The 14161-nt window shown below is 43.2% G+C and overlaps 1 protein-coding gene across 1 annotated transcript; it reads right to left on the bottom strand.

The window, feature by feature from the left end:
• Nucleotides 1–345: 345 nt before the first annotated feature.
• Nucleotides 346–12681, bottom strand: LOC146622850 (telomerase protein component 1). Its single transcript, XM_085365458.1, has 13 exons — nucleotides 12436–12681; nucleotides 6150–6268; nucleotides 5467–5696; nucleotides 5003–5126; nucleotides 4620–4741; nucleotides 4050–4136; nucleotides 3738–3827; nucleotides 3352–3440; nucleotides 2492–2714; nucleotides 2270–2392; nucleotides 1682–1847; nucleotides 835–923; nucleotides 346–673 (listed from the first exon to the last, which is right to left on the bottom strand). The coding sequence occupies exons 1-13, from the start codon at nucleotides 12523–12525 to the stop codon at nucleotides 567–569; spliced, it is 1659 nt and encodes a 552-aa protein (XP_085221584.1). The 5' UTR covers nucleotides 12526–12681; the 3' UTR covers nucleotides 346–566.
• Between the last annotated feature and the right edge of the window lie 1480 nt (nucleotides 12682–14161).

Genomic DNA, 14161 nt, shown 5'->3' with positions numbered 1-14161 from the left:
CGGACACAGAGGAAAAAGAAATGAATTTGACGAGCCAAACAGAAATGATACCGAGGACGACATTAATAAGCTCATTTTGGAGGCGGAGGTTAAAAAAAAAAAGAAGAAACCTCTCCAATTGTGTTTACAAAGACAGCAAGGACACCCCAGAGAGAAAAAAAGAGACAGAAATACAGACAGTAAAGAGGAAGAGGCGCGAGAGAAAGGAATGACGGGAATAAAATTTAATTTACATTCATTTACGCTGGCAGAGGAGGCTAAAGAACTGGTGTTTCCAGAGGAGACGGGGTCAGACGGAAATACAAAAAGAGCAAAAAAGAGATGCAAATTTGTTGGTGAGAGTCACAGTGTGACAGCTTTATTGTATGTGAAAATAATATTTACACAGAAAACAATCTGCTTATCGCGCTCACACGCACACTCGCTCACTTTCTCCTTCCAACACTGATACTCGGTCTGTCACACTTCACACCCCTGCACCCTCCCTCGCTGTCACTTCGCTCCCACCCTCTCATTTCCTCTTCATGGCTGCAGGCCGTGGTGTTCTCGGCACGAGAAAGCGGCGCTCACTGGAGAGCGCAGCGGAGCCACGAGCCGGACCCTGCGTCCTCCTCCGCGGCGGCGGACCGGCTGTCTTTTCCTTCATCGCCACCTTCGTCGTTATCCTCGTAATCTAAATTAGACGAGGGGGGTCATAACGATTTTTCACGACAAGCATCACCTAAAATTAACACGACCGTATTCATTTCGGCAATTCCACGGTTGCTCATTAAACGTGTGAGGCAGCAAATGAAGATGTGAATGTGTGTGAAATTGCAGCGTGTGTGTGTGTACCATCAGTCTCCTCATCATCTTCAGTGTCTCCCTCTGACTCCAGTAAACAGGAATCCATTAGACTGTCTATCCTTGCCGTGACATCACCCCTGTAACATTTACACCCGCAATTAAATAAAGCAGGCGCTTTGAACTCGTTATAGTTCACAGAAGAGCCCGATTTCATCTCAAGTGGACCAAACAGTAAAACTACTGCATAGCAACCTATAGATCACACTCTGGCAACACTCGCATTTAGAAAACAGATGAAAAACAGCCTGAGATGTCTGAGGAAAAAGGTGCTGCTGTAGAAATACGTCTCAATTTTGCATGTTCACTCAATCTATTCTCATTAGATGTGCATTATAATTTACACAGCTGATCTACAAAGGCACAAAACACTTCATATGTGGAGTAAATCACAACTGAACAACCACAGTATGTTCTGATTAATGAGTCCTCAAACTCGGTGTGTCGTGGAAATACTTTCAACTTTTCACAGATTTTTACTCCCGGTACAGTCAAGCTGGTACCACTGCACCGAGATTTCGTGAAAAAATTGGAAGTATTCATGACTTTTCTTTGCAAACCCGTCCAGTGGACCAGATTGAGCCCTGTGGCAGGCTGGTTCTAGCCCCTTATATTCGCCTTAGATTTAACACCCCCTGAACCAAAAGCATGATATCAAGATAAATGTGTGTGTCAAAATCAATTAAACCCATTAGCACATTAAATCCAATTATAGCTTTAGAATTAAAAGTGCAGCTGACCTCAGAACAAACAATGAATATTCAAATAAGGAAGATAATTGAGCAGCTTGGATCTATAATCTTTTTAAGCCAGTGGTGTTGACAAGTATCGCTCCCACCTTTGCCTCCCGGAACTCGGGAGCTGCTCCCAAACGATGAGGTCTTGACCTCCGGTGACCCATCGGTGGTCTCCGCTCCCAGTGGTCCATGCTGCAAAGCAGATGATTCTGGGAGCGTCAGGCCAGGTCAGAGAGGCCAGGTACCGACACTGAGGCAGAGAGAACACTAGAGAGAGGAGAGAGACATGATGGGACCGGAAGTCAACGGAGGAACATAAAGTGTGTAAAACTGCGTTTTTACATTCTCGGTAAATTAAAATTGGTTTGCTCGTTTTCCAGCAATACAGCACTGGTCCCCAGTCTAGAACCAGTTCCACATATTTCGCCTCCCCTAAAAAATAGCTGGCAGAAACACACCATCACCAATCTGCTGGCCTCAAAGCTGGAATTGCTGCGGGATGCAGCCCCCAGACTCTGTCCACAATGATCTCCTTCCCACGGTAATTATCCCAGCTTCTGTTAGCAACACTGCATAATTATTGGTTTTCAAAGGTGCCAAAAAATGGTCTGGTTCTCTGAAGATACCAAAGCAGTGCGGGCTTTGCAACAGCACCTGCAATGGTAAAAAAAGAGAGATGTGGGACTCACAATTTAGCCTGCTCTCTCCATTCGCCAGATCGTAGCAGGATCCAATTAGGAGGCCTCCCGTCTGGTGAATACAATCTGTTACTCCGGTGATACTGCTGTGATTGGTCAGTCTGGTCATCGTTCCTGTGATAATTGGACAGATGTTAGGTGGAAGGATTATGCAGATTTCACTAAATCTGCCTTCCTTTTTGGATCTTCCTCTCTGACACACACACAGCCTACCGGTCCTCCAGTGCAGGATTTTGAGCCAGGCTCGACCATAAGCCAGGAACACTCTGTCTCCCCGCGGGCTGAGGGTTAGACGCCCGCACGCCTCCCCTCCGCAGCCTGTCACCTGGCTGTTCCAGTGGTGCAGCAGCCTCAGGGGGTCTCTATCCGAACCCCGGTTCTCCCACACAGACAACCCTCCCTCAGCCGAGCCGCTGAACACCAGTGGACCCTGAGACTGCGGAGGGCACAAGAGACACAGTTGTCATGGTGATTTAAGTCTTTACCCTGTGTGTGTGTCTGTGTACACGTGTCTTAGAGTGAGTGTATGCATGTTAGTGCAAATGCAAGAGAAGTGTGTGAACAGTTTTAAAATGTCTCTGTGCTTCTGCTGCTGGTTATAAATGGATTTTGCGTTTTGCATGATAAACAACACAGAGGATGACAATGATGTGCTACGCTTTAATGCTTCAGGCATATTATGATGATTGCAAATTGAAAAAAAAAATGTGCATATCCAGCTCTGGGTTTCAATATTCATAAAAAAGCCTTTTTTCGCTCAAAATATATACAGTATGCTCTAAAATTGGACGAGCTCCACAGCTTACATCTTAACAAATATCTTTGATTTCCATTTGAAAGCAATAAACAAGGAAAGCTTGCGTGAGGATGATGTGAAGAAATATAGCCGTTTGATTTCCGGGGAAGAGGCTTTTTCACAAATTACTAATCAAGAGTTTGAAAAACTACGTTAGACAGCCACAGAAGGGAAACAAAAAAACTCTTCAAGTTAAAAATAGGCTGAAAATGAAAACAGCTTGAGCATCCTCCGTGTGAAGAGAGCGTGATGGTCAGCAGGTGAGTGACCCACCCACCTGGATGGAGGTGACGGCTTCCTGGTGAGCATTGACTGACTGGCAGTTTTGGAAAGTGTCCCAGCTCCAGGCTTGAACTTTCCCCCCGTCTGCGGGGTGACAGAGTGTGAGGTTAATACGCGCTGACAGGCGACTGGCAGTCATTATTGTGGGTTACGGTTGACCCACCTGAGCCTGGCTGCCTAAACTGTGTGCCTCCATCACTGTGATTCAGCTCGATAACTCTGAGCTGCTCTCCCTAACTCACTGGCAGATGATGCCACATTGTCAGACTCTGCATGCATATTAGTCCCATAAACAACAACAACAACAACAACAAAAAACAGGCACATACATGCACAAAAATAGGTATGTCACCAACACATACTGTCCTCAGGAAAACACACCTGATCCAGTGATGATGTAGCCATCCTCCTCCGGCACAAAGCAGAGCGCGGTCACAGCGTTGAATGTGTAGATAGACTTAACACACTGCCCTGAAGGAAACAGTAAAAATCGAATTTAACTGACAGGGCGCAGGCCATCAGTCACACAGGCAAACATTGATTACGATGCACACATTTCCCACACACAACCCTCAGGCTCCATCTACCTATATATGTATGTCACTCTACGTCGCTGTGTGTGTGTGTGTGTGTGTGTGTGTGTGTGTGTGTGTGTGTGTGTGTGTGTGTGTGTGTTTGTGTGGTTAAGCCTACCAATACTCAGGGCCCAGATCTTCACATAGCAGTCCACTGAGCCACTCAAGATAAACCTCTCTTTGTCGGACAAAGACAGGGACCAGGCTGTCGAGGGGGTACGCGCAGACCAAACAAAGAGCAGAATGGGGACAGAGGAGGGGAGACGGAAAGAGAAAAGAGATTACGCTGGCAAAAAGCTGTAAATAAGTGATGATGCGCAAAATAAAAAAGAGGAGACCGCAAGACAAAGACTGAAAATGACTAAAAAGGAACCATGTAATTAGTAAGAGAGACTATGGTTCGACTGAGCTGCGTCATCAGTTCACTTCTAGACTTGGTATTTTAAGTTGGGGAAGCAGGTGGGGAGGGGATGTAGGAGGAGAGCCGGAGATGTGTTGGAGTGCAAATGATGGAAGGCTGCCTGCTTCAGACAGACAGTGAACTCTCTAAAGTGTCCACTGTGGTATACCTCTCTCTGGGCTGATCTGATGAACTGCTCCTATAATTACCAAACCGCAGGACAGAGGCATTACTCAGCTCTGCTCGGCCCACATGTTAGGATGTGTGTGTGCGTGTGTGTTTCCTCACCCAGCCTCTTGCAATACTCAGGGGGAGGTGCTGCCAGACAGGTGACCCCGCCGGTGTGACCTCCTAAGTTCTTGTGCTCTGTTGCAGTGGGAACGTGCCACACCTTCACTGTCGTATCTCGACTTAAGAGTGAGAATGACGGACGGGAAGAAAAAGGGAGGGCCCAGGAGGAAAGAAAGAGAGAGGGGGGAGAAAACAAGCAAAGTTAAAAGGCGTTCCACATAAACCGCAAGAGATTTGCGCCGAGTGATCAGGCGGAGGAAGAAAACCAAATATATGTCAGACAGCGAGGGAGAGAGCAAGAGCCTATTAAGTGATAAATTAGGTGAAATGTTCACTTTGCATATCCATTATGCAAATCGAGTCTTCTTTTCCTGCTTTACCTCCCAGAAACCACCAGGTTGTCAACAGCAACCACGCAGGTGACTATGTCACTGTGACCCTGCAACAGCCTCAAGCGAAACTTCGCCTTCTCCCACGACGCTTTGAGGGATATAAATTCAGCTTCTGTAAAAGAAATGATTTGTGCAATTAGCAGTGTTGACTCATCAGCACCCTGGCTCGTTAATCTACACACTTCTTCAATATGGATTAGTCTGCCACTGCAAAGCGTGGGGCTAAATTAGCTCCAAGGATGCAAAACGTGGGCCCTGTCTTCAGGGAAGCATATGCAGCCAGTTGGTTTTAAAACTGGCAGCCTCGTGAGCTTGTTAGGACTCCTTCGGGGCAAAGAAGAATAATCTGATTTTAGATGTTAATCACAAATTAGGGCACCGCTTTGTGCTTTTAACTGCCAGTGACAAATCGTAACGGCAATCTCTCCAGCCACTTTTCTTAATTATCCCACCTTCCTGCCGTAGTAGCCGCTCCTCGTCAGAGCCCGCGCAGTCGCCTGACACGTCCCGACAGTTATCTGACACCTTGGCCGCCGCTGTCCTTTCCCGCTCTCTGCCCATCTCCGCCTTCCTCTGCCTGGCAGCCGGGGCTGGCGCTGCTTGAGCTCTGGACTCCTCTTCTCCCTTAAGGATCTTGGAGGCTGGAGGCGTCTGTGATGGAAGGGCCTCAGGGACATCCTCCCTGTGCCAGTGCAGAAAGCAGGTGCTGAATATATAATCGAGATGCAAACTGCACACAGTCACAGCTTGGTGACAGTGAGGATACCTGCGGAGGATCTCCAAGTGTCATACAAACTAAAATAATACTCCTGTAAGAGTAGTAGTCTGTAGTCTGCCTGCCAGGAGAAAATCAGCGTACTTCATTCAGTTTTATGTTAATGTCCACACACATGCGGATTTCCCTCCTTAGGGGCTCCAATAAGGACAACGACATCCCTGAATGATGTTTACACATGACGAGCAGGAGAAAGTTCCAAATTTCCTAAAGCATGACAGTATTTGACCTGCAATGTGTTTGGATAGACATACAAAACAGATCAAAGGCTTCAAAGTGAATGTTGTTGCTTTTGAAGAATTATGTTTCTCTTCATCTGCCCCCCCACCCGTGGCTGGTACCTCTCCCTCACTTCCTTACACTTGTCTTTTCATCTTCTCCTTTTTTCCGTCTCCCACAATCCCAAGAGTTTGCTGCGGGCCAGAAAGCTGCAGCTGAAGCTCAGCCAATCTGGAACGAAGCTCCGCCTTCCTGGAGATCTGAGAAGGGAAGAGGCACGAGATTGGTTGTAAACCAAGCTGCTAAATCCACAAGTTGTTTATATGCACAACCAACATACCCGGCCTGTCTCGATTTATTAGACTGCAGCCCGCAACATACAGCATACTCCTGTTAGATTGTGAGCTTTGAAATATGCATGAATGAGTGAATCAAGCGTGTCAATTTTAGATTAGGTGGCTGGTTCCTCGGTTAAAGGAGCACTCCCCTAGTTTTTATTTCTCAATTTATTTGTCAGCACTTTACTCTGCCTGTGAAAATCAGTGTTTGTATCTTTCGTGGCTCTCGGCGGAGCTTCGAAATTATCGTGGTTTTTACCAGCAGGAGATTGCGGAATACAGATTTTTAAAACACGGGTTCAGGCATTTGAAAATCTCCAAGGCGCAGTGCATCTAACACGCTTTTGCATTGTGGGAAATGTATTCTTAAAACAGAACAATAAAGTGTTGCTGTGTAATCGTAATATTTGATCATCAGCTGTGGAAGAGCCACTTTAATCTAGGTAAGACTAGTTAAGACTGCCGTCTACTTTTCTAATTAAAAAAGGAACCAGCAAATAGATCTGTCAGATCAATTATTTAAAGAAAAGGCACAACGTTTCACTCTAAAACAGGGGTATCAAACATGCAGCCTCTGCAGGCCACAACTGGACCACCTATTGGCATGCACGTATATATAAATACCTAGAATGGACAGGAGGGCAGGCTAGAGGTAGCAGAGCTGAAGATTTTCATTAGGAGTGGATTAGATCAGAATGACAGCTCAAATAAGTATCAAGGCAGAGATGGTTTGGAGTTGTGCAGGGGAGGGATAGTGGAGATACTGGACAAAGGATGCTGAACGTGGAGCTGTGTGTAGTGAAGGAGGACATGCAGAGGGCTGATGTGAGAAGAGGATACTAAGGATAGGTGGGAGGAAGATGATCGACTGTGGCAACTCCTAAAGGGAACAGCCAAAAGAAGAAGAAGAAGAAGATTGTATTTTGTTGGATAAAAATTGTTTTGAAAGAGGTTAATGATTCAGACCTCTAAGATCATGACATGAGCCATTCTTCTCATTTTTACAGGCTTCTTATAAACAAAGACATTCCCTGTGGCAAGTAGGTTTTGGAATGAAGATCCATGATCACAAAGTTACAGGTTTCTTTGTAATAACAGAACGTGGAAAAACTGCACTTATTTTTCTAAAACATCTCAGGTTGCACTTCATCTGTTTTGTGAATGGGAGGCTTGTTAAATGCATTCAGAAAGTCGATCTTCACATTGTATAAGAAAAAAGGAGAATTTAAAAGTCTGCTATTATTACATGATTACTATGAAGTGTTTTCACCGGTAGGACCCACCTGAGATCAAACTCGGTTCCTAGTGGCCTATGAACTTAAATGAGTTTGACACCGCTGCTCTAAAATGTAGCGAAGTAGAGAAATAAATGGTAATGCTGAAGGAAAGCACATCAAAATTAAGTTTCTTCTCCCACACGGCAAAGTAACACTTCATTTTTCACCTTTATTGGATTATTGTGATCTGCTCTTTATGAAAGAATCCCACTACGTTGGATACTCTAAACCATTGTGCCTTACCTTTTATTACTAGCTGTGAAAACTGCACATAACACTGTTCTCTAAAGTGATAAGAAGCCAGCTGTATATGTCCAAAGACTAAAGCAGGCTGTTATAAATGAATCTCTCCTTGGCCTGGTTCCTTCCTCTGATTGGTTTAAATACACATGTGTTTAAACCACGAATGTTTGCTTGCAGAGTCGAAATAAAGTCAGACGCACCTGCTCCTCTTCCTGGTTTCTCCTATGGAACAAGCTGAGATGTTTGAACTGGTTAGTATGGGGATTTTAAAGCTATTTTTTAAAAGACTGCAGAGGCAGCAGGTGCATTTACTCCTAAATTTGCACTATAATTGATTTGAAATTGTACCCGTTTTGATCTTTTCCTGCACATAAAGTCGATATCATCTTCCCTGTATTGGTTTTTTAATCTAAACTTTCATCACATTAAGTAAAGGACACAATAAAGCCACTTTCAGCTGCTTCCTTATCCACGAGGGGTCGCCACAGCAGGTGGCTTTGCAGATGTTTTTTTTATGCTGGCTGCTTTTGCTGACGTAACCCCCAGGGGATTGGTTTCTCCTCCTGGGATCAAACTGAGGATCTTTCACTTGTTAGGCGAGTGTGTAAACCACTACATTGTGAAGCAAAGGATGCAATACTAAAAACTCTGAATATAACTGCATTTTAACAACACTGCAAGGAAAATGTTGCTACTCTTTTATGTTTTTCAGTCGCTTCATCACATTGCAATAGAGAGACGATCTGTTTTTATAAATAAGAACTGATTTAATTTGCACAATATGTTTGTTATTGTCACCGTTTCATATTACCTTTATGTTTTGATTCGTTTTTTTATGACGTAAAGTGTAAATGCTCCCGACTGACTTCCTCATAATCAGCTGATTTTTTAGACTTTATCATTTGGGTTTGCTCAATGATACCGTCAAATATGTCAGTGGTTGTTCCTGCTGCATTTCGTTGCCTCAATCCCTGTTAATCTTGTGTCATTTTTCTTTTTGCATAAGATGGCGTGTCCCTTTCACTCACTTTATGAAACTTTAGAGGGAAGCAAGGTCATTATGCTAACAGTGAAACTAAAAAAAGAACTAAACTGATACAAGCTAAATCACTCTTTGAAACAAAATTGAATTAAAAACAAAATGTCAAAAAACTCCGGCGGGAAGCATCCAGTTGCTGTGATACTTGTAGTGTCCTAATCTGCTGGCTCATCTCAGATCATCCTCTGTGATCCAGGTCCTACTTCATTTTCAGAATAGATATATTCAGGATCCTCTTTGTGATATGTTTCCAAACTGAGGGTTTTACTGCATATACATAATTCTGGCAACACAATATTATAACCAGTATTTTACATAAGTGGGGCTCATTTATTTTAGTTTAACATCCATTTCTGTTTCTTAAATGGACAGGTATGCATAAACTTCTATTATGTAAGGTAACAAAAACTTTTTACCCTAACTACAGCTGGAAATATGCATAGTTACACCATAAAGGTCAGGTTTAAGCCAAGAAATTATACAGAATCTGATTATACAGAACATGTCAGTACCAATGTTGCTTCTTCATTTCACAGCCAAACGCTGCATTCGTAAGTGCTGAAATGTGACTGTATTAGAAAATGCCTTTGGCACAGAGGGAATCACGGCGAGATGATGGAGATGAACCTGGTATCTAAACGCAGGTAAATATTACAGCTTTCACGTGCTTTGACTGGCCATCTATCTCAAATGTTGATATGACCCTTGAAGGTTTACCCAGCATGCAATGTTTGACGTTTTCTCCAGTGAATGATGAGATACAGTGGGGCAAAAAAGTATTTAGTCAGCCACCGATTGTGCAAGTTCCCCCACTTAAAATGATGACAGAGGTCAGTAATTTGCACCAGAGGTACACTTCAACTGTGAGAGACAGAATGTGAAAAAAAAATCCATGAATCCACATGGTAGGATTTGTAAAGAATTTATTCGTAAATCAGGGTGGAAAATAAGTATTTGGTCACCTCAAACAAGGAAAATCTCTGGCTCTCACAGACCTGTAACGTCTTCTGTAAGAAGCTTTTCTGTCCCCCATTCGTTACCTGTATGAATGGCACCTGTTTGAACTCATCATCTGTATAAAAGACACCTGTCCACAGCCTCAAACAGTCAGACTCCAAACTCCACCATGGCCAAGACCAAAGAGCTTTCGAAGGACACCAGGAAAAGTATTGTAGACCTGCACCAGACTGGGAAGAGTGAATCTACAATAGGCAAGCAGCTTGGTGTGAAAAAATCAACTGTGGAAGCAATCATTAGAAAATGGAAGACATACAAGACCACTGATAATCTCCCTCGATCTGGGGCTCCACGCAAGATCTCATCCCGTGGGGTCAAAATGATCATGAGAACGGTGAGCAAAGATCCCAGAACCACACGGGGGGACCTGGTGAATGACCTGCAGAGAGCTGGGACCAAAGTAACAAAGGTCACCATCAGTAACACACTACAACGGCAGGGAATCAAATCCCGCAGTGCCAGAGGTGTTCCGCTGCTGAAGCCAGTGCATGTCCAGGCCCGTCTGAAGTTTGCCAGAGAGCACATGGATGATACAGCAGAGGATTGGGAGAATGTCATGTGGTCAGATGAAACCAAAGTAGAACTTTTTAGTATAAACTCAACTCGTCGTGTTTGGAGGAAGAAGAATACTGAGTTGCATCCCAAGAACACCATACCTACTGTGAAGCATGGGGGTGGAAACATCATGCTATGGGGCTGTTTTTCTGCCAAGGAGACAGGACGACTGATCCGTGTTAAGGACAGAATGAATGGGGCCATGTATCGTGAGATTTTGAGCCAAAACCTCCTTCCATCAGTGAGAACTTTGAAGATGAAACGAGGCTGGGTCTTCCAACATGACAATGATCCAAAACACACCGCCCGGGCAACAAAGGAGTGGCTCCGTAAGAAGCATTTGAAAGTCCTGGAGTGGCCTAGCCAGTCTCCAGACCTCAACCCCATAGAAAATCTGTGGCGGGAGTTGAAAGTCCGTGTTGCTCGGCGACAGCCCCAAAACATCACTGCTCTCGAGAAGATCTGCATGGAGGAATGGGCCAAAATACCAGCTACTGTGTGTGCAAACCTGGTAAAGACCTATAGTAAACGTTTGACCTCTGTTATTGCCAACAAAGGTTATGTTACAAAGTATTGAGTTGTATTTTTGTTATTGACCAAATACTTATTTTCCACCCTGATTTACGAATAAATTCTTTACAAATCCTACCATGTGGATTCATGGATTTTTTTTTTTCACATTCTGTCTCTCACAGTTGAAGTGTACCTCTGGTGCAAATTACTGACCTCTGTCATCATTTTAGGTGGGGGAACTTGCACAATCGGTGGCTGACTAAATACTTTTTTGCCCCACTGTAACAAATCAAACATGAAGGATGCCATTGCTTGTTTGTGTTACTCCATGTCACAGAGATTAAACTGGTGTCATGCAATTGAAACTATGATGTACAAAGTTTGTCTTTAGACTTTGACACCTGCAGTTTTATATATGTTATTATATATACAGTTATAGATAGAGAGAGAAAAAAAGCTCCAAATTTCAGCCCACCTGAGGCCCTGCAACTCATAAAATGCTTATATAGTAAGAAGATAACAACTTTCATGGATTCATTAAATAGACTAAAGTTACTGCACAAATCAAATGAGCTGGCTCTGAGGGGTCAGGTGGGAAGCACTGGTTGTTTTTCATTGAATGAAGGTTCTCAAACTGACGGAACCAGCTAAACTTAAGGTTTAAAGCTCCGTCCAGATCCTTTACACGTGCTTTTAAACGTGCCTTCATCTAAGAATATATAATTAAAAGAAAAACGATCCTATTTCAGATGATGTGCAGGCTATTTTCGACAACTATGAATGCAGGTGTGTCTTGAAATTGAAATTTTGGCTTGCATTGTTTATGCACAAAATGTTTGGGAAAAACGCTGCCAAATGCCTTTCAGCTGGAAATGTGTGTCACGCCATGCATGCATGCATTTACAGTCCTGCTGCCAGAACCAGGGGCAGCTCAGTACACGGAAATCACTGCTGTGGGGCTCGGCCACTCTCTTATTGCATTCACATTCTGGTCTTTAACACGCAGAAGCTCTCCTGAGTTTCTGATTATTATATTTTCCAGATGCATTCGGCTCAACCTGTGATCTTCTGCTGTTCCTGGGGCGAAAACTGTCAAATTATTCATTGCACGGTTATTATTAATCCATGTTAATCATGGCTTTACGATGCCAACACTGTTAGTTTTAAGAAGCCTTACTTCACACCTTTTTGCAGCTGACTTGTACTGTGTGGCAAACCTCTAATGCTTACATTGACTGTGTGGTCTATTGAATAGACAGCTTTGTTGTAGTGACTGTCAGCAGGTCAATATCTATCTGATGTTTTTAATTTAGGCTAAATGTGTGTCTGTGCTGCTCTTGCAGGTATAACTTCGTGCTTCACCTGAGGGAAATTTATTCAGGATTTACACACAGGCTACACGGAGATGTAATGAAGAGGGAAAGGCGAATGAAGTGTTTCTGTACCTTGAATCTTTCCTCTGGGGTGAGATTGATTTTTATTTCCAGATTTTCAATCTGTCTCAACTTCTTCTGCAGCTTCCTCACCTCCCCCATTGGCGTTGTCTAACCCGGTTAGCTACACTTTAAAACTGGCTTTCAAGTTGGAAGAGAGCGTCAAACAAACAGCATTTCCTTTAAATAAAGAGTCTGAAGCGGTTTAAATAAATAAAGATGCATCGAGAGGCTTAGCAGGGCGGCTCAGAGACGTGTCGCCGGATGTTGACGATGTGTTAGAGGTGTATTACTGTCCTTACAGCGCCATCATGTGGTCCGTTCAGAAAGAGGTGCTAAATCCCGTTAATAAATAATAAAAGTACACCATGTCCTTACTTAAAAACACTGTAATGCGTATGTACGGTTTCGCATACACGAAATGATATAACTGTGTGAGGCTCTTCTTCAAAATCCAGGCCCTGAAGGTCACCATGACAACCGGAGGACAGAGCTGTAAAACTGTGCTGCATTCAAATGTACTCCCCATAGCTTGTATTTCTGAGCGTCCGACGAGTGAAAGACACTCGTTGAAAAATAAATGAATAAATAAAAAATTTAAGGAAACACAAAGTCGGTTAAACTTCATTATTCAGAGATAACAATGTGTCCAGTTAGGAAGCACTAACCACTGTGGATCATTTAACCTGCTTTGGTGCAAAGAAAGTGACAACATGAATAGTGGAGAGGCAACAACAAACAGCACTCCCCCACAAAAGTGTATGCATTTTATCCAAATGCTTTATTAATCCCAGTGGAAAATTGTATTGTTACAGGTGGTCACTTTAAATATAAATATGAAAGATTAAAAAAGTTAACTCTCTAAAAAAATAAGTAAAAATAAGTGCAATATTAATTTTAATATTCCAAAGTTAAAATGATACTATGCAGAGTATAGACAGGATATTGCAAGTGAAAATAGTCCATTTATGATAAGGAAAGTTGTAAAGATGGCCAGAGGTAGGAATGATGTCCTGTAGAATTCTGTAGTGCATGTGGCTGAATGAGTATTTCCTGAACACGCTCCAGCACAAGATGAAGACAGCGTGACGGATTGTGCAATATTGACAATAGCTTAGACAGTATCCTCCTTTCTGACACCTCTGTCGGAGAATCAGGCTCCACACACACAACATTATTGGCCTTGCGAATCAGTTTATTCACTCTGTTGTTATCCACTTCCCACATTCTGCTGCTCCAGCACACTACAGCACAGCACAGCACGGCTCACGACAGACTCATTTTGCATGTGGTGTCCATAGATCATTGCATTCAGTTTGTGTACTATTTTTCTTTCTTTTTTTTCTAATTTGCTTTTTCCTAGTGTCATTAATGCAAGAGACACTATCTGCAGGCCATTCAGGTTGCAGAGGTACTCCACCTCCTCCTCCTCGACTCAAGAGTGGTAGAAGTCGTAGATCCCTAGAAGGGCATTAACCCACCAGGTCTGGTACCTGCTCCTTTACTTGAAGTGGAACAGGAGGAGCACTGACAGAGCCCTACAGTGCATATTTCACCTGTGCTCACAGACCAGCACCATGCATCTTCATCGGCATTTGCCAGAGAACTGGCAGATCTGTCTGTTTCACCTGGGCAATTAATTTGTTTCTTATATACAAATTAATTGTGTGTATATATATATATATATATATATATATATATATATATATATATATATATATATATATATATATATGTA

Source organism: Diplotaxodon limnothrissa, linkage group LG11 (assembly GCF_057381915.1).
Source record: "Diplotaxodon limnothrissa isolate DT_005_m linkage group LG11, D_limnothrissa_male_GT1.1, whole genome shotgun sequence".
In the NCBI taxonomy this organism is placed as follows: Eukaryota; Metazoa; Chordata; class Actinopteri; order Cichliformes; family Cichlidae; genus Diplotaxodon; species Diplotaxodon limnothrissa.
Note: the sequence above shows the minus strand (reverse complement) of the source record. Positions and strands in the feature narration are given on the sequence as shown.

Excerpts from the sequence above, each read along its gene's own strand:
- LOC146622850 (XM_085365458.1), bottom strand. The coding sequence starts at position 12,525 with ATGGGGGAGGTGAGGAAGCTGCAGAAGAAGTTGAGACAGATTGAAAAT. Across the intron at positions 3,828-4,049 it reads GATCTGGGCCCTGAGTATTG|GGCAGTGTGTTAAGTCTATC; the intron begins GTAGGCTTAACC and ends TGTTTCCTTCAG. Across the intron at positions 2,393-2,491 it reads AATCCTGCACTGGAGGACCG|GAACGATGACCAGACTGACC; the intron begins GTAGGCTGTGTG and ends CAATTATCACAG.